General features: G+C 42.6%; 2 protein-coding genes and 1 pseudogene across 2 annotated transcripts; 1 reads left to right on the forward strand and 2 right to left on the reverse strand.

Moving 5' to 3' along the window:
• Positions 1–34: 34 nt before the first annotated feature.
• Positions 35–6,869, reverse strand: LOC117841444 (uncharacterized). Its single transcript, XM_034721809.2, has 11 exons — positions 6,491–6,869; positions 5,063–5,131; positions 4,339–4,431; positions 4,028–4,149; positions 3,173–3,368; positions 2,716–2,891; positions 2,038–2,167; positions 1,290–1,450; positions 1,076–1,170; positions 793–892; positions 35–380 (listed from the first exon to the last, which is right to left on the reverse strand). The coding sequence occupies exons 1-11, from the start codon at positions 6,788–6,790 to the stop codon at positions 335–337; spliced, it is 1,488 nt and encodes a 495-aa protein (XP_034577700.1). The 5' UTR covers positions 6,791–6,869; the 3' UTR covers positions 35–334.
• Positions 6,870–10,620: 3,751 nt separating this feature from the next.
• LOC117841447 (ribonucleoside-diphosphate reductase large subunit) lies at positions 10,621–15,716 on the forward strand. Its single transcript, XM_034721812.2, has 17 exons — positions 10,621–11,138; positions 11,259–11,320; positions 11,408–11,495; positions 11,827–12,090; positions 12,187–12,427; positions 12,503–12,579; positions 12,757–12,927; positions 13,008–13,100; positions 13,242–13,391; positions 13,467–13,553; positions 13,635–13,799; positions 13,876–13,995; positions 14,313–14,515; positions 14,587–14,736; positions 14,834–14,981; positions 15,123–15,206; positions 15,308–15,716. The coding sequence occupies exons 1-17, from the start codon at positions 10,911–10,913 to the stop codon at positions 15,407–15,409; spliced, it is 2,433 nt and encodes an 810-aa protein (XP_034577703.1). The 5' UTR covers positions 10,621–10,910; the 3' UTR covers positions 15,410–15,716.
• A 126-nt stretch (positions 15,717–15,842) lies between these two features.
• Positions 15,843–18,785, reverse strand: LOC140221701 (uncharacterized; annotated as a pseudogene).
• Positions 18,786–18,892: the final 107 nt, after the last annotated feature.

Raw genomic sequence — 18,892 nt, forward strand, 5'->3', positions numbered from 1 at the left:
AGTTAACCAAAAACCTCACGTACAGAACCCAAGGTTTCATGAAACCCTACTTCAGGAATTAAACATATATTTACAACATTGCGAATCTCTGGGTTTCAGATCAGCATCCCGCAACTTCAGGCTGCTACATGCACTTGGAGAATTGGAATAACTGCAACTACATAAAAATTATTCCTTTACAAGGGAGAAACATATTATTGCGCCGACTATATTAGTTGACACGTCTCATGCCCTCAGTTCCAGCCTGAGAATCTCTACGCTCTCCAACAAAATGGATGTAGGGATCGGAATGAATCGAAAAATTGCAGATTGGACTATAGTAAATATTTACAGCCTACAGGTTGTCATTCAGCCACTTCGCAGCGCCATTGGCAATGGACCTGAAAGAATTCAGCAAGGAACTATGTCAAAATACAGGAGATATCCCAAAAACAAATATACGATGAGAACAGTCAATCAACATATTACAAGATTTAGTTAGGTTGGTTCATTTTCAACAGAAGAAGACATCTACAGTCTTCCATATTACTACACTTGTACTTTTCCCTTAATATAGTTTGCATCCCAAAGATCACATATGTTTTTTTTATACCACCAGACACCCGGGGGGGGGGGGGGGGGGGGGGGGGGGTAATCTATATGGTCAGTATAAAGGAAAAATTTTCAGCATGGCATTACCTCGTTAGCATATAGTTTAAGAAAACGTGTATGAATATAAGATCAATAAATACAAATTAATGAACAGAGGCCATCTAGAATGACATTGCAGTGAAATCAAGTTCAAAAATTTACCCTGCGAAATCTGTAAGTTTCTTCAACCAGCCACCCTCTCCTTCATTGGATTTACCTGCATCTTCTTGACTTGTGCCAACTTCTCTCTCTTCATGAACGGCTGCAACACAGATAGCAGATGTAAGTCTCTAATTTCTTTTTAAGGAAATTTCATTCCTCATCAAGTGGTAATGACAAGGCACCAACAAACTTCTGATAGTAAAAATCCAAAATAGGAATAAATTCTTTGCTGGGGAAGGGAGGGATGCAGGAAAGAAGCAGAGTGAGTGATTCGAATGTATACGTTTTGGCTTGGCCGGCTTCGGCTTGGCGGCTGTTCGAGCAAAACCACCACCACTCAAAGATGCAAGTTCCTCAAGTAATTCCTTTTCCCGCCCACTGAAAGAACCAACAAATTAGAGATTATGAATACTAACTGAGAAATTATGTGGCTCAGTACTCTAGGATAGTAGCAAAGTATTTGAAAAGGTAGGCTCAAGCAGAAAACATATTTTCACCTTATACGTTTGGGTATTGTGACAGTAACAGTGAATAGATGATCACCACGTATAGATGGCTTATTCAATGATGGAACGCCTTGCTTTGCTAAGACAATTACATCACCAGGTTGGGTACCTGGAGGTATTCGAAGTTCACTGGTTCCATCAACAGTTCTGACCTGCTCATGAAAACAATTAGAAAGGAATGGCTATACAGACCTATATACTTTATGTCAAAAGAAACATTTCAAAGACAGTTCAATTCATATTTGAAACAAAATCCATCAAGAATTAGTCTTCTCTGAATCATTCATGATAGTTAAAAAGAACAAAAAAAAACCTTGTATCAGTTGGGCAAAAATCAATTGGAGCAGACTTTATATCACTTGAAGACGCAATCAGTTTGTTTAATGAACATTGTGTGCGTAAAGCAGGCCAAATAAAAGCTGAAAGTCGGTCAACCATATGCATAACACTAGCTACATGACCTGTGAGATTAAATTTGAAACATAAACTTGGGGTCTCACATACACATCCAATTGAAGTTTGCTAATCACATCAGCACAAGTAACTAGGCTATTTTACTTAATATAAGGCACCATCAATTTTTGCATGTTTCTAATCTCCAGTTATCAAGTGAAGTGACAAGTTCCAGACATTTATTGTTAGTTCTATGGAAGCAAAATAGATTCTTACTGAGCAAGATAGTGAACTATGACTGAAACTAACTAAAATCACAGTAGCTTATGACAGTGAGCAAATTTACCTTCTTAGTGGTGCCCAAAATAGCTTCAATGTAGCTTACTGAGACAGTTGAATACAAGTTTATACCATCCCTTTTGATATCTGATGGCTCCTCTATATCGAGGCAAACATAAAGATCTCCTGGAGGCCCACTGTTTTCCACATGAAAGTGTTGGACATAGACGATAAGAATTTGAAGAATATAAATGCATTTAGGCTAAAGCAAGGCATGACCACACAGACATAGCGAGATATCTGAACATGTTTTTTAAGTTTTATACACTGCAGTGGTGGCATAGCTTTCTTGAAAAGGTAAATTAACACACACAATATAATGTTACTCAGTATTCGTGTATGCTCCAGATTCGACAAAATATCTTCTGCAGAAAGCACGAGCACAGATCTAAATCCCAAAACACTAAATACAATAAACTTCCATTCATCTACATGAAATGAAAAAGACTAAGAAGTTCAAATATAACATACATCTTGTGAGTATGCCATTGGCAAGTTATGTTTGCCCCTATTCAAGCACCTGTACATCATGCCATGTTCTCGACAAAAATTTATCCAAAGGTATGCAACATATGGCACAAGATTACAAGCATGAGAATCTCAAACCAGTAGCATAATACAAGCGATCCATTTTATTGCCTCTAGATCAGAAAGCTAAACATTCTCTTCTAAGTGATTTGCTTACCCTTTTGGTCCTGCATCACCTTCCCCACGTACACGAAGAGTGCTACCCTTACTCACTCCTGGAGGGATTTTTACTTTGATCTCCTTCCTGACACGAATACGCCCCTCTCCAGAACATTTCCTGCAATACTCGGAAATGACTTCACCCTCTCCAGCACAAGCGGGGCAAATAGAAACCTACAAGAGAGAGAGAGAGAGAAATCTAATTTTAATTACATAGAAATTCAGCTACCCAAAGGCTATATGCATAGTTTATTTTGACTATTGTGCTGAAATGAAATCTTGAGCCCTTGAACCTAGGCAATAAAGCATAATTTACATGCTAATGCTAAGTCAGTCCACAACAACAAGCAACATGAAAGCTGTCATATTGTTGCCACCATTTTTTCACTATAAATCTCTGAGATAATATTATAAAGTTAAGTGGTCTAAAATCTAAATAGGATGCTCCTTGTTACCTGGGAGAACAGACCAAATGGGGTTTGCTCGGTTCGCATTACTTGCCCTCGCCCACCACATGTGGAACATATTCTCATCTTGGAGCCAGCCCTCGATCCAGAGCCACCACATGTATCACATGTTTCCAAATGAGATAATATAATGTCTTTCTCTGTTCCAAATATCGCCTCTGTGAAGCCCAGAATGACATCATATCTGATCGAACAAGTTTGTGTCAGTCTAGAAATTACACTGGTCCTGTAACTATTCTAAAGCACTCAATAAACAACATACCTGTCTCATTAAAAAAAGGTATCAAAAGTAGTACTAACTGCAATTTTTTATATATTTCAGTGTGGCAAAAAATGCAAAAAAGTTAAGGTGGGGCCAAAAAAAAAAAGGGGCCAAGCAGATTTAAGTGGAAAAAACTGCAGGAACTAACTGCTTCCTCCCCAGTACTGGTTTTGGGCCCAATAATTGGAAGTACCAATTTTGTTATTTTTACATTGCTCTAGAAGTGTTTGATGAGATATGTCATTCGCAGTCAAAAGTTGTAGAATTCCTAGTGTATAGATAAACAGACTAGTAGCTGCCAGGTTATTGGAATTTGGAAAGCAACGTGAACAGATAAGCATCTCAATTGGAATGAAGATTACAATTTCATTGTATCATTCACTTTTACAAAGCAACCTATTATTCCACGTACCCAGGCATTATGCCATTACCAAGTGCCAACTAATACATATATTGTGTTCGGACAAATAAAGCTGGATATTTAAAGTTTACACTAACTACAACGATTAGTAGTGAAAATGAAAATTAGATTTGAAATATTCCAAATAGAAACAAAACTAGCCTTGCAAGTTGCAACAAACCTGATGTCTTCACCCTGAACAGCAGTGCTTCGCCTGCGTGTCCTAAATGTGCTCTGGTCCATGCCAGAAAAGCCACCCATGCTTGCTCCAAAGAATGTCTCAAAGAGATCAAATGGATTAGTCTGCATAGAGAAAAGATCAGTGAAATAACTAAGAAAGCTTGTTTAATGAAAAAGATGGGCAAGAGCTAATAACACATAGTAATAGTATCCTTCTGAGCTAAAGAACTTGAGTTAATAGACATATATAGTGAAACATTGTGGCTGCTAAAGCTAGATTTTTCATAAAAAAAATAAGTGGAAAAGCAGTACTGTGTAAGCTCCACCCGAGCCTCCAACCGCACTCTTAACCCCAGCTTCACCATATTGGTCATATAATGCCCTCTTCTGTTCATCTGACAATATCTGATGAGTGATGACAATGAGATTCAGTACTCCCAAAATGAGCAGTGGAAGAAAACAGAAAATCGTAATCAAGTTGATGGTGGAGTCAAGACCCTGAATCCAAAACTATAAAACTAACCATGCCATACAAACTGATTATTAAGTTTGCTGATTAAGAAAACAGTAGTACAACGCTAACCATACTTATACATGTAAAACACCAGAAAAAAGTGGTGAAATACTTATTTATTTGAGTACATATATAAAGTGGCATAAAAAAATAAGAAAACAATAATAACTCTCCTTAATTCAAAAGTAGATCATGACTGTTCATTACAAATTGCAAACTGTATCATGGAAAAAATCACATTTCTGGTAATAGCATCACAGATTCACAGTAAACTATTTTACTTGGTAAACTGATAAATCATGAATTACTTTTTTAAAATTATCAAAGTCAAGAAAGCACAGTCGAAACCTCAAGGTCATACTGATCAGGGGAATTTTTCGGCCAATTTTCATGATAGAACTTCAACAGATTATTCAGTTATTATCTAAGCCTAAAGCATAACAGCAAAATAACCAGAACGGCAGATGGACACATCAAGAAAAATACTAGATACCTCGTACTTTGTTAAGAAACATTGTATACCTCATATGCTGCGCTTATCTCTTTAAATTTTTCAGTTGCTCCAGGCTCCTTGTTGACATCAGGATGGTACTAAAAGACAAAGAGAAAAAGGAAGATGTCATGATTTATTCCCCCAAAAAAAACTGAATCTACATTTATGTTCTGAGAGCATCGCAAACCGAGTGATCAGGAACGTAGTTGCAGAGCAAAAACTTTTCACTTGGTAGATTGACAAATAAACATGAAAGTCAGCTATGAATCAAAAGCTTCAGAACCTGCTAAGTGGCGTATGTTAGGCCGATTAACCTAGAAAATCTAGATAGTAGAGAAAGAATAAGATACTCTGCTTGGTCCAATAGAGGGCCACTGTAGGCTTCAAAGGGTGTCCCAAAGACTTAGCCAGGTCTGGCTTTATGCACAAGCATGTTATACTGGAGGTTTGGATTTATGCAAAACATATCTTACCATCCAATCCGCTATTCCACTAATGCTAATTCACGTAACTTTGGTGGTTCCAGAAATAGCAGTTACAGGTGACAGAAGAATTACATGTGCGGAATAGCGGATTGGATGGTAAGATATGCAGAAATAGCAGTTACAGGTGACAGAAGAATTACAAGGTAGAAAAATAAGCACTGCCATGTGAGCTAAACACTGATATTCCACGCAAAAATTCTTGTAAATGTCATGGTCCAATGGCATAAGTTTAATATTGTTAATGAATTCTGCATTAAAACGAAATTAAAACTAAACTATAAGTTCTGAGATTCAACTTTTCCCATGCATTAAAAGATGCAGGATCACTGTACAATGCATTGTTGCACTGTGCAAATATAGTTGCCTTTCATCTAAATATTTTCAAAACCTTTCATTCGATTGGCTGCTTCATATTTACAAGATTAAGGGGGAGCTTATGTCTTCAAAGTCAACTTCTGGACATAATGTGAATTATCACAGAAATTTGCAAAGAAACCATTAACAAGCATTCAGGGACTCCAACCATAAACAACACTCCCTACCATAAACGCCCTGGATGTGCAAATTAAATTAAGCCACCAGCCATTTACAACAAATTCAATTGGCAATCAGGCTAGGTTTTACATTGCGAGGACTAAGTTCGCAAATTGTTGGTAGCTCGCCAATTCAAACCCATTTAAGTGTCCATAATGAAGTACTAGGTGAGGCCCTTAACCCCCTAGCATGTAATCCAGCATTTACCAACAACAATATGGGTGACAGCAAAAATGGGATCTTCTATGATGGGTGGTTAATCTACCATCATTTTTGCAATATCGCAATTCAGGCCACGCAACACATTAAACGGAATTTCTCGACACTTTAGCTTCCTGCATGAACTCCAATCATGTGGTCCAACCTTATGCCATACTCAACCGGAAGTGATGAATTCTAAAAATGAGGTTTGGGTAGGAGGGGGCAAGCGTCGAACACCTGGCGCGCAAGCTTCCGGTAGGCGGCCTTGATGTCCTTGTTGGTCGCAGAGCGCGGCACGCCCAGTGTCGCGTAGTAGTCGGCCGACGCCCAGACCAACAATCTCCCTCCGCGGCGCCGCCTTGGAGCCCGCCCGCGATGCCGCGGCGCAGCACAGGCAAGCGGGAGGTCGCCGCCGCCGCTCCGGACGGCGGCAGAGAAGTGGACCCGACGAGGAGGGAACGCGGCGTCAGCGGGGGCGCGGGAGGATGGCGAGGGATTAGAGGGCACGAACGGCAGCGTGGACAGCGCGAACGCCATTAGCGAGCTCGCAGAGGTTTGGCTGCGGCTGCGGCTGCTCGGTGGTGTGGACGCCTGAGCGCACGGCTACAGAACGACAGATGAGACATGGTTGGGCCCGGCTGACAGTCTTTATGTTTAGATTTTCCGTCCCCCTGATCTGCTTTATTATTTATTTATTTTGATAAAAACGACGCTTTATGACATTTATATATTAAGGAAAATGGTAATGCTAAGCAGAGGTAGAGGACGTCCGATGGTCCATCCAGAAGCCGGATACCCTATCCCAACAACGGATGTTCAGCGGAAATTTTCTACCCGCGATTTTGTTGGAATAGGCATATAATGACGTTGCGGCCAAATAATACTCTAATCTAATCATAGTGATGAATGTTGTGGTGGGAATTTTTTACGCGTATTTTGTTACAATGACCATGCGGTAGCGCTGCAGTGAAAGTTTCATCTAAATTATGTTGCGGTGACAAATATCATATGTTGCAATATCACAATTGAATATTGCAATCTTATATATTGATTGTTTTCGTTACATATTACCAATAAATGTATATTTTATTTACATTTTTAATATTTTTAGGATGTTGTAGATGTAGTTTGACAATATTGCGATTATAATTTAAATGTAACAAAAAGCAGACAATGATGTTGCAAAACTTGTTTTTGTGATTTTGTTCATCTTAGTAGATGTTACATGAAATGTGGTGTCACGTTGCGGCGGGAATTTTTTAATCTTAGAATCGGACGATATAGTCATTTTTATGTATGTTTTGTAATGTTGTAATAAGTAATTTCTAATGATGCAGTAGTTAACTTTAAATGTCACGACGGACATCCGCACGGTAGTAGTTTCATAAGGAAAATAATAATTGGTACAGAAAAGACTATCAAAATTGAAAATTACAACTAAATTTGATAGTCTTTTCTCCACCACGTCCATTGTAAACAACTAATCATGGCTACTCCAATATCGTTCCCTATCACCCATTTGAGAGGGCAAACAGAGAACTAAGCAAAATCTGGATGAATCCTAATTGTACAAAGGTGTTTGAAGACCGCAATAGTTGTCCGATATGGTACCATGTCATCAATCCTTGGTGGCTAACTATGCAGCGGCCCCCACATGTCAGGTTCCAAGGCTGAGGCGAATTGGGCCCATAACAACCGGGTGGGCTAGCGATGGCGCGAGGCCCCTGAAGCCCTCTTACTTCCCACAGCCCAAGGCCTGTCGCGCGTCTCTCGCGTTCTCGCCTCGTCAGTCTCTTTTATTCCTCGTTTCGGTGGCGGCGGGTGTGGCGCTCGCACCGGCTGCCGCGGGTCGGCGGGTGGGAGCGGCGCGGCGTCCCCGGCGTCCGCGGCTCCTGTTTGAGCTGCAACCCCTGCGTCGAAATCTGGTGGTACTACGTTGTCTCCGACCGCTTTTCTTTGCCGCAAGCCCGTAACCACCTTTCCGCATGCACAAACCCTAGCTCCCTCCTGAAATCTAAATGTCTTTATCACTGTTATTTGTTACTGTTTCAATGATTCGTTACCAAATAGCTTTGTAGGTACCACTGCTGTATGATTCCTCCCAGTCGATGAGCTGGTTTTGGGTTATTCATGTTTTGCGACTAGTGGCTTAAGGAGTGGGATCTGCGTGTTCACAGTTTGAGTATTTTTTTTCCTTCTTTTAGTTCGGGGCTGGATACCTGTTCTTTCTTTTTCCATGCAAGACAAGGTACGCGGAACGCTGTGCCAAATCTGGTTCGTTAAGGTTGGGTGCTCCGGTGATGACCAAATTTACCTTCAATGTCGTTCCAATTCCTGAAAGCGGCTCCTGTGAGATGCTGCACACCGTGTGGAGATGAAGAGACATCTGAGGAGCTTAGTTCGTTTTTTAAATAGATTAACGCTTTGAGAATTCTTGTTTGTTAGTTTCTTCTTTTGCGCTGCACTGAATCTGCTTTGATAAGGCTCTTTACTCCTGTGATGACTGAATTTACATCCTATATCGTTCCAATTCCTGAAAGCAGCTCCTGTGAGATGCTGCACATCATGTAGAGATGAAGAGACATCTGAGGAGCCTAGTTAATTATTATTTTTTTGGGAAACTTTTTGTTTGTCAGTTTCCTTTGATATCGTTTGTTCAGTTTTCAAACTATTTTTTTTTATGTCGAAGTTTGGTTCCATTTGATGATGCAAACAGGTCTAAAGCTTTAAGGCCTGTTTGCACTGTAGAAATTCACAGAAATCTTATAGGAAACAACACTTGCCTTTTGGTTTTCCTGTGAGTGCTGTTGAAACTTTGCTTTGCTATTTGGGTGCAACGTTCAAACATTTATGAGTGATTGGGACAAACCACAGTGTGGATTCATGCTGTTAGTTCATCAATAGAAACACCAGATGTTTAAAAGTTTGGGGACGCAGTATTATTTCTTATATAATCCATTGCTATATATTGTTTACATGTTTGTCTTTTTTAAAGCTTCAGTTCCTCATTTGAGAGACCAGCATTTTATTGTTGCAGATGAGGGCAGATTATGATAAACAACACAAACCTGCAGATGTCTTTTGCAGTCCTCCATCGGAGGCTAGGTCGTGAGTCATGATGCAAGGTGCGGAGATAAGTTTGAAGCTGGAAAACGTATGCCTGCTTAATTGATCTCAATCACAGCCCACTCAAGTACTAGTCCTGGTTCGACAGTTTACACACAGTGCTTGCTGAATCCATGTGATGCAGCTCCAGGAAGTAATGTGAACCACAGATATTTTCAGAAGAGCATGATTACAGCGTATGTTTAATTTCTTTTTACTAGCGCTGTCTTGATTTTATCATTTTATTAATATCAAAAGAAAATATACTTAACTGTGGTGCTGAAATCTTAGTTCCTTTTCCATTTACCGCTGTATGTTTCGTTTGTCTGCTTACTTAGGAAAATCGCATCATGGAAACCACTGGACTACTGAACCTGACCTTAACATTGTAGACTGTGAAAAATGATAGGCCTGTGCTCTCAAGTTCAGTGATTAATCAGTTGTCAGAAATGATACCTATTTGTCATTTTTTGGTTGCAATGTCTATTGTTGATCATCATAACTTGCATGTTGCAATCATGTATTACCTCTTGGCGTCCATTCGAGAATGCACATTGCACGGACCTTTTACTCGGCATTTCTGTTTAGAACTATGATTGGTTGTCCCAGATAGGCGCTTATACTTTCTCTGGATGCAGGCTGAGTACGGAGCTGGCATCTAACAGTCTTTGCGCAGCAGCATCAGTCCTCTGCTTATGCAAGGCTAGCAGCAAGAGGGCTCCAGCATCTTATATACAATATTAACATTCCAGCAACACCTGCAGCAGAGAGGACACTATCCTTCAACGGATGCCCAGAGGAGACGATATCAGGAGACTGAAGCGTTTCAGGAACAGTGGGAGTGCTCGATATATCTAAAAAATATTCAGAACTGTAGGAGTGCTCGATATATCTAAAAAATATTCCCAATTGTGGTATTAGAAAGATGTATTCTGATGTTTTTTGTTCGCTGTAAAATTGAAATTGCAGAACCGTATTGCATACAGTACATATCGTGTATCGTTATTCTTTGGATCAATCCGACCCTGTGATCCCAGCTGGGACCTTCAGTTTTCTCGCGGAAGGCCCAAAGCTGAGTATTCAATTCGATGACGTTTTGTTCTCTGTGATTGAAGATATACTGGCGCTATCTTGAACTTGAAGGATGAATTTTCAACTGCAATATAAATTTTAAAATTTCATTTTTTGCACAAAATGACAATGACATGACAGCGAAACCCTCCCGCGCGCCATTTTTGCCGGCATGCGTCCGTCCCTCCAACCAAAACTGCACGTACACTAGAAAGACGCGCGCGAAAATTTCCCTCTCCCGCGCTTCCGAGCGAGCGGTTCCTCCTCCCCAATACCATTCAAAATTGAAAAGATTCTCATCATCTAATCACACCGTGATCACGATCACCGTTTACAACCTCTTGCCGCCCCGTCTCCTCCTTTCCCCTCCCGAACCCTTCCCGATCCCCACTCCCCAGCCCGCGCCACCGGCCCCGTTCGATCGGGGCACCCCCGGCGTGTTCGACGGAAAGCCCGAGACGCCGGCAGGGTAGGCGGCGCGATGTACGTGGTGAAGCGCGACGGCCGGCAGGAGTCGGTCCACTTCGACAAGATCACGGCGCGGCTCAAGAAGCTCGGCTACGGCCTCAGCGCGGAGCACTGCGACCCCGTCCTCGTCGCACAGAAGGTCTGCGCCGGCGTCTACAGGGGCGTCACCACCAGCCAGATCGGCGAACTCGCCGCCGAGACCGCCGCCGCCATGACCGCCTCGCACCCCGACTACGCATCGGTGACTGATCTGCTCGCCCCATAATTTAATCGTCTGCGAGATTTTTTTGGTCTGCTGCTAGAGCAACTCGATTGGATAATTATTGACTACTTTTGCCTTTTCCTCCTTTGCTCTGTGAAGCTGGCGGGGAGGATCGCCGTCTCCAACCTGCACAAGAACACCATGAAGTCCTTCTCAGAGACGTACGATGACTTCATTTTTCTTGTCTACTCTAGGAGGAGAGTTTGATTATCCGTGTCGTGATTGGTTCTATTAATCTCTGTATGCAGGGTAAAGGTTCTGTATGTGCATTGCGATGAGAGGTCTGGCTTGATGGCTCCCATGATTGCTGATGATGTCTACGAGATCATAATGAAGGTGTGATGCATGGGCTAAGGGTCCAACAATTTATTTAGAGCAAAAAAACATGTATCAGCTTTCTTGCCATTTCGATAGTTTGTGTGTTTTACTGTTTATACTTTCTGCGATAGCTTATCATTGGAATGCTGTAATTAAGATCTGATATGGTTCTTTTGGTGCTTAATTTTATGCAAAAAAAACCATGAAATAGATGGAATACTATTTGTGTTTGTAATTTACACTGGTGCATCTGTGTACTTAGTTTATTTCATTTCTGACTAACTCCTCTTATCATATAGTCTGACTCATGGAACTAAGCACTCAACTTTTGACTTCTGTATAACTTCAGAATGCTGCTCGCTTGGACAATGAGATAAAATATGACCGAGATTTCGACTATGATTATTTTGGTTTTAAGACACTTGAGAGGTCTTATCTGTTGAAAGTTGGTGGAAAGGTCGTGGAAAGGCCGCAGCATATGTTGATGAGAGTTTCTGTTGGCATACATAAGGATGATATTGAATCGGCTGTCAGAACATACCACATGATGTCTCAGCGCTGGTTCACTCATGCTTCCCCGACCCTTTTCAACGCTGGCACTCCAAGGCCCCAGGTACTGCAGTGCCACCTTCAACCAAAAATGTGTTCAGTGTGGAGTGTGGACTGTTAACTTGTGCATTTAATCTCATCCTTCTTTAATGTTGCGCAGCTAAGTAGCTGCTTCCTTATCTGCATGAAAGATGATAGTATTGAGGGAATTTATGATACTCTCTCGGAATGTGCTGTGATAAGCAAATGCGCTGGAGGAATTGGTGTCTCAATTCACAACATTCGAGCTACTGGGAGCTACATTCGAGGAACAAATGGTACTTCTAATGGAATTGTTCCTATGCTACGTGTTTTCAATGATACTGCCCGTTATGTTGATCAAGGTGGAGGCAAGAGAAAAGGTAAGTAGCATCAGTAAGTTAGTCTGGTCCTATTTACATGATTGCTGAGGATTTCTTACAAATACCGTTCGCTAGGTGCATTTGCTGTTTATTTGGAGCCTTGGCATCCTGATATCTTTGAGTTTCTTGATCTAAGAAAGAACCATGGAAAGGTAAAAGCTCTTGAACAATAGCACACATTCTTGAAAATTGCCAGCTGTGATTGAATACATTTTGACAATTGATTACTGTCTTCGTAGCACACTGTAAGAATTGCACTATAAGCGCTTGGCATGCTATTACATTAGATTGCCTCATCTGTGAGAAGTTTTTTTATGCGATATTTATAGGAGGAGAATCGTGCAAGGGATCTTTTCTATGCTCTGTGGATTCCTGATCTATTCATGGAAAGGGTACAACGCAATGAACAGTGGTCACTGTTTTGTCCCAATGAAGCTCCAGGTTTGGCTGATTGCTGGGGAGATGAGTTTCAGAATCTGTACAATAAATATGAAAGAGAGGTAAGCTGGATGCTGCACCTGTATATACAATTTTTTCAAGGTGACCAAAGATATATAATAACCCAGCTATGTGATTTCAGGGCAAGGCAAAGAAAGTGGTTGCAGCACAGGCCCTCTGGTTTGATATTCTGAAGGCACAGATAGAAACTGGAACACCGTATATGCTTTATAAGGTATTAAATTCATAAGGACGCAATTGTTCAATTCATAAGGGTGCAATTGTTCTGCCTCTAAATATGCCATTCTTTTATCACATATGCCCTTTTTTACTGAAAAACGTGAAGGTCTGGCTCTAAAAAGGTTATGATATGCAGGATAGTTGCAACAGAAAAAGTAACCAACAAAATCTTGGCACAATTAAGTCTTCCAATTTGTGTACTGAGATAATTGAATACACAAGTCCTGAAGAAACTGCCGTATGCAATCTTGCATCAATTGCCTTACCACGTTTTGTGAGGGAAAAGGTACATGACGATGTCTTTTCAATTATTTGGTTAGTTAGTTGTAATTAGCTTAACTTACACTTGCACATGTTTCAGGGTGTTGCTATTGAGTCCCATCCAGCTAAGCTTGTTGGTAGCAGTGGGTCAAAAAATAGATACTTCGACTTTGATAAACTAGCTGAGGTTTGTCTACCTCACATTTCAAGTAGATGTACGATTCTGCCTTACCAGTCTGAATAATACGAACATAATGTTGACTGACAGATTACTTCGATGGTTACATGTAATCTCAACAAAATCATTGATATTAGCTATTATCCCATTGAGAATGCAAGGAGGTCAAATATAAGGCACAGGCCAATTGGGATAGGTGTTCAAGGCTTGGCAGATACTTTTATTCTACTTGGAATGCCATTTGATTCACCAGAGGTAATTTTTCAAGCTGAAAAGTTGGGCTATCCATTTTGTACTTTCCTGATATGAAATATGATGTTTTTAATCCCAGGCCCAGCAGTTAAACAAGGATATTTTTGAAACTATTTATTATCATGCCTTGAAAGCTTCTGCTGAGCTTGCTGCAAAAGAAGGTCCTTATGAAACGTATGCTGGGAGCCCTGTCAGCAAGGTTTGTGTGTGATGTTGTTTGCAACCATGTCCATCAATATCTTGTTTGATTGTGTTGAGCTACTCACATGATACAGTTTATTATTGATAGAAATATCCAAAAATCTATTAGTGCTCTTTGGCAAGGAAATAATGATAAGTATGATATCCTTTTTCCGGTTCAGGTCATTTGTTTATTAGGCTATACATCATCATTCACTTATAAGATTGTAGCTCCTCAGCTGTTCCCATTTAGAGAAGAAACTATTAACCTTAATAGTCTAGCTGATAATTTTTGGAATGGCCGGTTCTGAGTACACTTCCTCTGCACTTCTGCAGGGCATTCTTCAACCTGATATGTGGAATGTCGTTCCATCAGACAGATGGAACTGGTCAGCAATGAGGGAGATGATTTCTCAAGTTGGATTGAGGAACTCTCTTCTTGTTGCCCCTATGCCCACTGCTTCCACTAGTCAAATTCTTGGCAACAATGAGTGCTTTGAACCATACACTTCAAATATATACAGTCGAAGAGTTTTAAGGTTAGCATGTCTGCTGCTCATAGTTTGATGTTTTAATGTAAGGGTTTCTCTAATTGGTTTTCTTGCTGCAGTGGTGAGTTTGTCATAGTAAACAAGCATCTTCTCCATGATCTGACTGAGATAGGTGTCTGGTCTCCTGTTCTGAAAAACAAGATTATCTATGAGGATGGCTCTGTCCAAAAGGTTACTGAGGTTCCAGATGATCTAAAAGCAGTTTACAAGTATGCAAATTACCATCTTAGCTATAATTTTCACGTTACTCAAACTAGCAAACTATCACTCATGTTTGTTCTAAATGTTTATCGATCACTGGCACAGGACTGTTTGGGAGATCAAGCAGAAAACTATTGTTGACATGGCCATTGATCGCGGTTGCTATATCGATCAGAGCCAGAGCCTTAATATTCACATGGATCAACCAAACTTTGGGAAGCTGACTTCCTTGCACTTCCATGCTTGGTCAAAGGTAACTCTCAGATCCAACACTGTTCACTTTCCTTTTTTCTTTTCTACTTTTTTTACTGAAAAAGAGGCAGGAGTACGATGCAATTTTCTTTATTGTGCAAGTAGGAGTCAGTATTGAGTTCCCTCTCTTTTTCGATATCAGGGCCTGAAAACAGGGATGTATTACCTAAGAACACGCGCTGCAGCAGATGCAATTAAGTTTACAGTGGATACTACTCTCCTCAAGGTGGTTCGTGCTGATTGTGTTCTAGCCCTCATCTGATGGACTACATTTTGGATAAATTTTCAATATGCTGCTTAACCTTGTGAAAACGTCGAAATCTGTAGGAGAAGCAACAAACTTCAGAAGAAGAGGATGTCCAGGTTAAAATGGCACAAGTGGTCTGTTCCTTGAACAACCGGGATGAGTGCTTGGCATGTGGAAGTTAGATCTCGTCCACATTGCGCCTCATGCTGACCCAGGCAATCTTGTACTAGTTCCATAGCATTAAATACCCACAGAGGTAAGCTGCCTGTGCATGAACTCCGGACTGTGAGAGTACCAAGCAAGCCTTTGCTACCAGAACTTAACTTGTGTACTCATGCTTATGCTATTGTAAATATAAATATCATGCATCTAATATAAATGTATAATACGTGCTATCCATGGTTGTTGACAACTAGACATTTTTAAATATGTATAAACCAAATATATACCGGCAGGTGCCTGAAAGCTTATTGCAACTGCAAACCTCAATCTTTTTTTCGTGAATACGCAGGAGAGTTGCGTATCTTTGTATTAAGAAAGAATAATGTTTAGAAACGTTACAACGCGGGCCAACCGGGCACACGCACACGCACACGGAATGTCCAGAACACTTAGTTAGAAAACCTCAATCTTGATCTGGCCAAAATCCGGGTACTTGCGTTGGGCGTCTATACATCCTGCACACCCCAGGGACTTGACACCCAAAGTGACGGCTTGCAGATTCAATGCCAGCCCCATGACCAGCCTCGCAGACGGCAGGTCCTTCTCTACATGGAACGCCCGTTTGAAAGAGAGCTGCTTCAGATGATGGTGCCTGAAATCAGATGATGGCTCTAGCTCCCATTCCAGGTTCGCGTCCTCGTCACCTTTCTTGTGCCAGGAATCCATGCATATGTGGTTGCATATCTGCACGCGATCGACAAGAAGCAAGTTAAGGTTTCCGTTTCACCATATATGGTGATTGGTGAACATGACTAGGCCTTGGTGCAATTTAGGACGAACAGCCGCATTACGCACCATGATATCAAGAGTATCCAAGAATGGCGCCGCTTCCAGTAGGAACGTCGTCCATGAGAGATTACATCCAGGAGAGATATCGGTCAGAGTCAGATTCTTGAGCCCTCTGAGTGCAGCTCTGAGCTGCTTGAGATGTTCTGGCTGCAACCATATCTGTAACAGATGTCAACAACAACCAAACATGGTGAACTTGACAATGAAATTTCATCTTTCTTGGTGATCACCAATATCCAAAGTTCAAAATACTCGTGTTTGAATTTGTGCCTGTGTAGCACAGTTGGCGCGCATAGCGTACGTTCCTTGCCATTCTCAAACGCGAGGAAGAGGACCTCCAATTGGCCGCCGCCGTTTACCAGAAGCTCACTTAACTTGAGCTTCGCAAAACTACCCTCATCCTGGTAATGACCTAGGTACAAACCCTTGAGCGATGGAGTGCAGCCAAACGAGACAGGGGGAGAATCTTCAACGACGATAGCGCGGTAGCGGAGCGCGACGAGCTCCGGCGCCTGCACCAGCTCGACGCTGCCAATGTGGCACAGGGTCGCACAGCAGCATCTGGAGCCGCGACTCCGGCGCGTCGATGGCCAGCGGCGGCCGCTGGGGAGGCTCGTCGCCGATGGGCGGAAGCAGGGCGCACGAAGACAGGGAGAGGAAAAGAAGAGCGTCGCAGCCGCGCACGAGGCCGTTGAGCTCGGCCATGTCATGGAACCACAGGTCCTGCAAGGTGAGCTTGGTGAGGGACCGGAACGCGCCGGGGCAGTCCTGCATGCAGGAAGTGCCCGAAGCGCTCGCCGTAGCCGAGCTTGGTCCGCTCCTCTTCGTCGGGCGCGACGCTCTCCATCTCGGTGACACGAGCTCGACCTCGATGTTCTTGACCGTGCCGGTGCCGGCGGCGGCACCGACGAGCTCGCCGATGCGGCGCACGTAGTCGCGCCTCGTCAGGATGAACTTGAGGCTCAGCCTCTCGATGACGCGCTTGCTCGGCGGGGCGGCCAAGAAGCGCGCCAGCGCGTCGGTGAGCCCCGCCGTGGCCCGGTGCTGGTCCTGCTGCCAGACGCGTTGCCGGCGCCGCCGCACATGTTGCCACACGACGACTCGTCGTCCGAGTGGACGAACCTTCCGACGTCAAGGGAGACTTTGGGGATCTCCGGCCACGGCAGATACCTCCACCGCCGCGAGAGGATGGAGGTCCTCGCGACGGCGCGGACGTCGCCGGCCTCGACCAGCCTCCCCAAGATGTCAAGCAGGACGTCGCCGGGGAGCTCGCTGATCTTGCCGATCTCGGCTTCGACAATGTCCACGGGATCGTGAACCATCGCTGCCCCGGCGGTATGGCCGTCCGTCTCCAACTTGGACGTCGTCGGCAAGAGATTAAGGTCCGTTTGGTAAATCTTCTCAGAGTGTTTCTCCACCGATTTTTCATAAAGTCCTATCAAAGGGGTAATTTCAAAACGGCTCCACCATTAAAGCTGGGGGAAGCCGTAAAACAGCTTACACTAAAGAGAAGTCAAAAAAAAAAGTGACTTTTGGCTTCTCTCTCAACCGATTGATTATAAAATTACCCATATTACCATTGAGAAGTCGTTTTACCAAATATTTTACAAAACGGCTTCAGTTCCACTAGAGAAGCCACTTAGCCAAAAAAGCTAGAGCCAGAACCGTTTTGGAAGAATCCGAAGCTCTAACAAACAGGCCTAATTAGAGACACAGGTACGCGTACGTTTATCAAAATTCTACTCGACAAGAGTCCTGAACGTCTACGATTACAAAGATGGTACAACTATACCACTCTAGTGCCAGATTCAATCAGGCAAATATATTGTTATCTGAACAGACGTAGAGATGCCATCCTTGAGCTTCTTCACTACCGCTCCATGATAAGCCTTGCAAACCGCATGTCCTTGTACACGCTGAAGGCACACGCTGGAACGAGAGCTTGCTTCTTCAGAGCGTCGTCAGCCGGTGGTCACCGATTACTGGGCCTCCACTAGGCCCAGAGGGCGCTCCCCCGCTTGAAGTCGTCAGATCGAATCGCGGCCGCACTCATTAGAATCGACGATCCAGAGAACCTCAGGACAGGACGGTAAATGAAAGACCGTCCGGGGTGGTCGGCGTCTGAAATACCGACCAGCAGCCCGACCATGACGCTGGACTGCTGTAAACCCGACGTGCTTCGGCTTTAGGGATGAGATGGCTTAACCTGTATTACAGCACCAAAAATAAATGCCCTAAAGTGACAGTTTTTCAGTATTAAGGATGGGATAAAGGGTGTTTGGATACCATGAGCTAAACTTTAGCCCTATCACCTCGGATGTTCGGATGCTAATTAGGAGGACTAAACATGAGCTAATTACAAAACTAATAGCAGAACCCCTAAGCTAAATCGCGAGATGAATCTATTAAGCCTAATTAATCCATCATTAGCAAATGGTTACTGTAGCACCACATTGTCCAATCATGAACTAAATAGGCTTAATAGATTCGTCTCGCCATTTAGCCTAGAGATTATGCAATTAATTTTATAATTAGCCTATATTTAATACTTCTAATTAGTGTCAAACATCCGATGTGACAGGACTAAGCTCCCCATAGATACTGCGACTGCATGCGCGTTTGAGCATGGTCCAAGAAACATACTGACTGGAACA

The sequence above is a fragment of the Setaria viridis genome, chromosome 1, assembly GCF_005286985.2.
Source record: "Setaria viridis chromosome 1, Setaria_viridis_v4.0, whole genome shotgun sequence".
Lineage (NCBI taxonomy): Eukaryota > Viridiplantae > Streptophyta > Magnoliopsida > Poales > Poaceae > Setaria > Setaria viridis.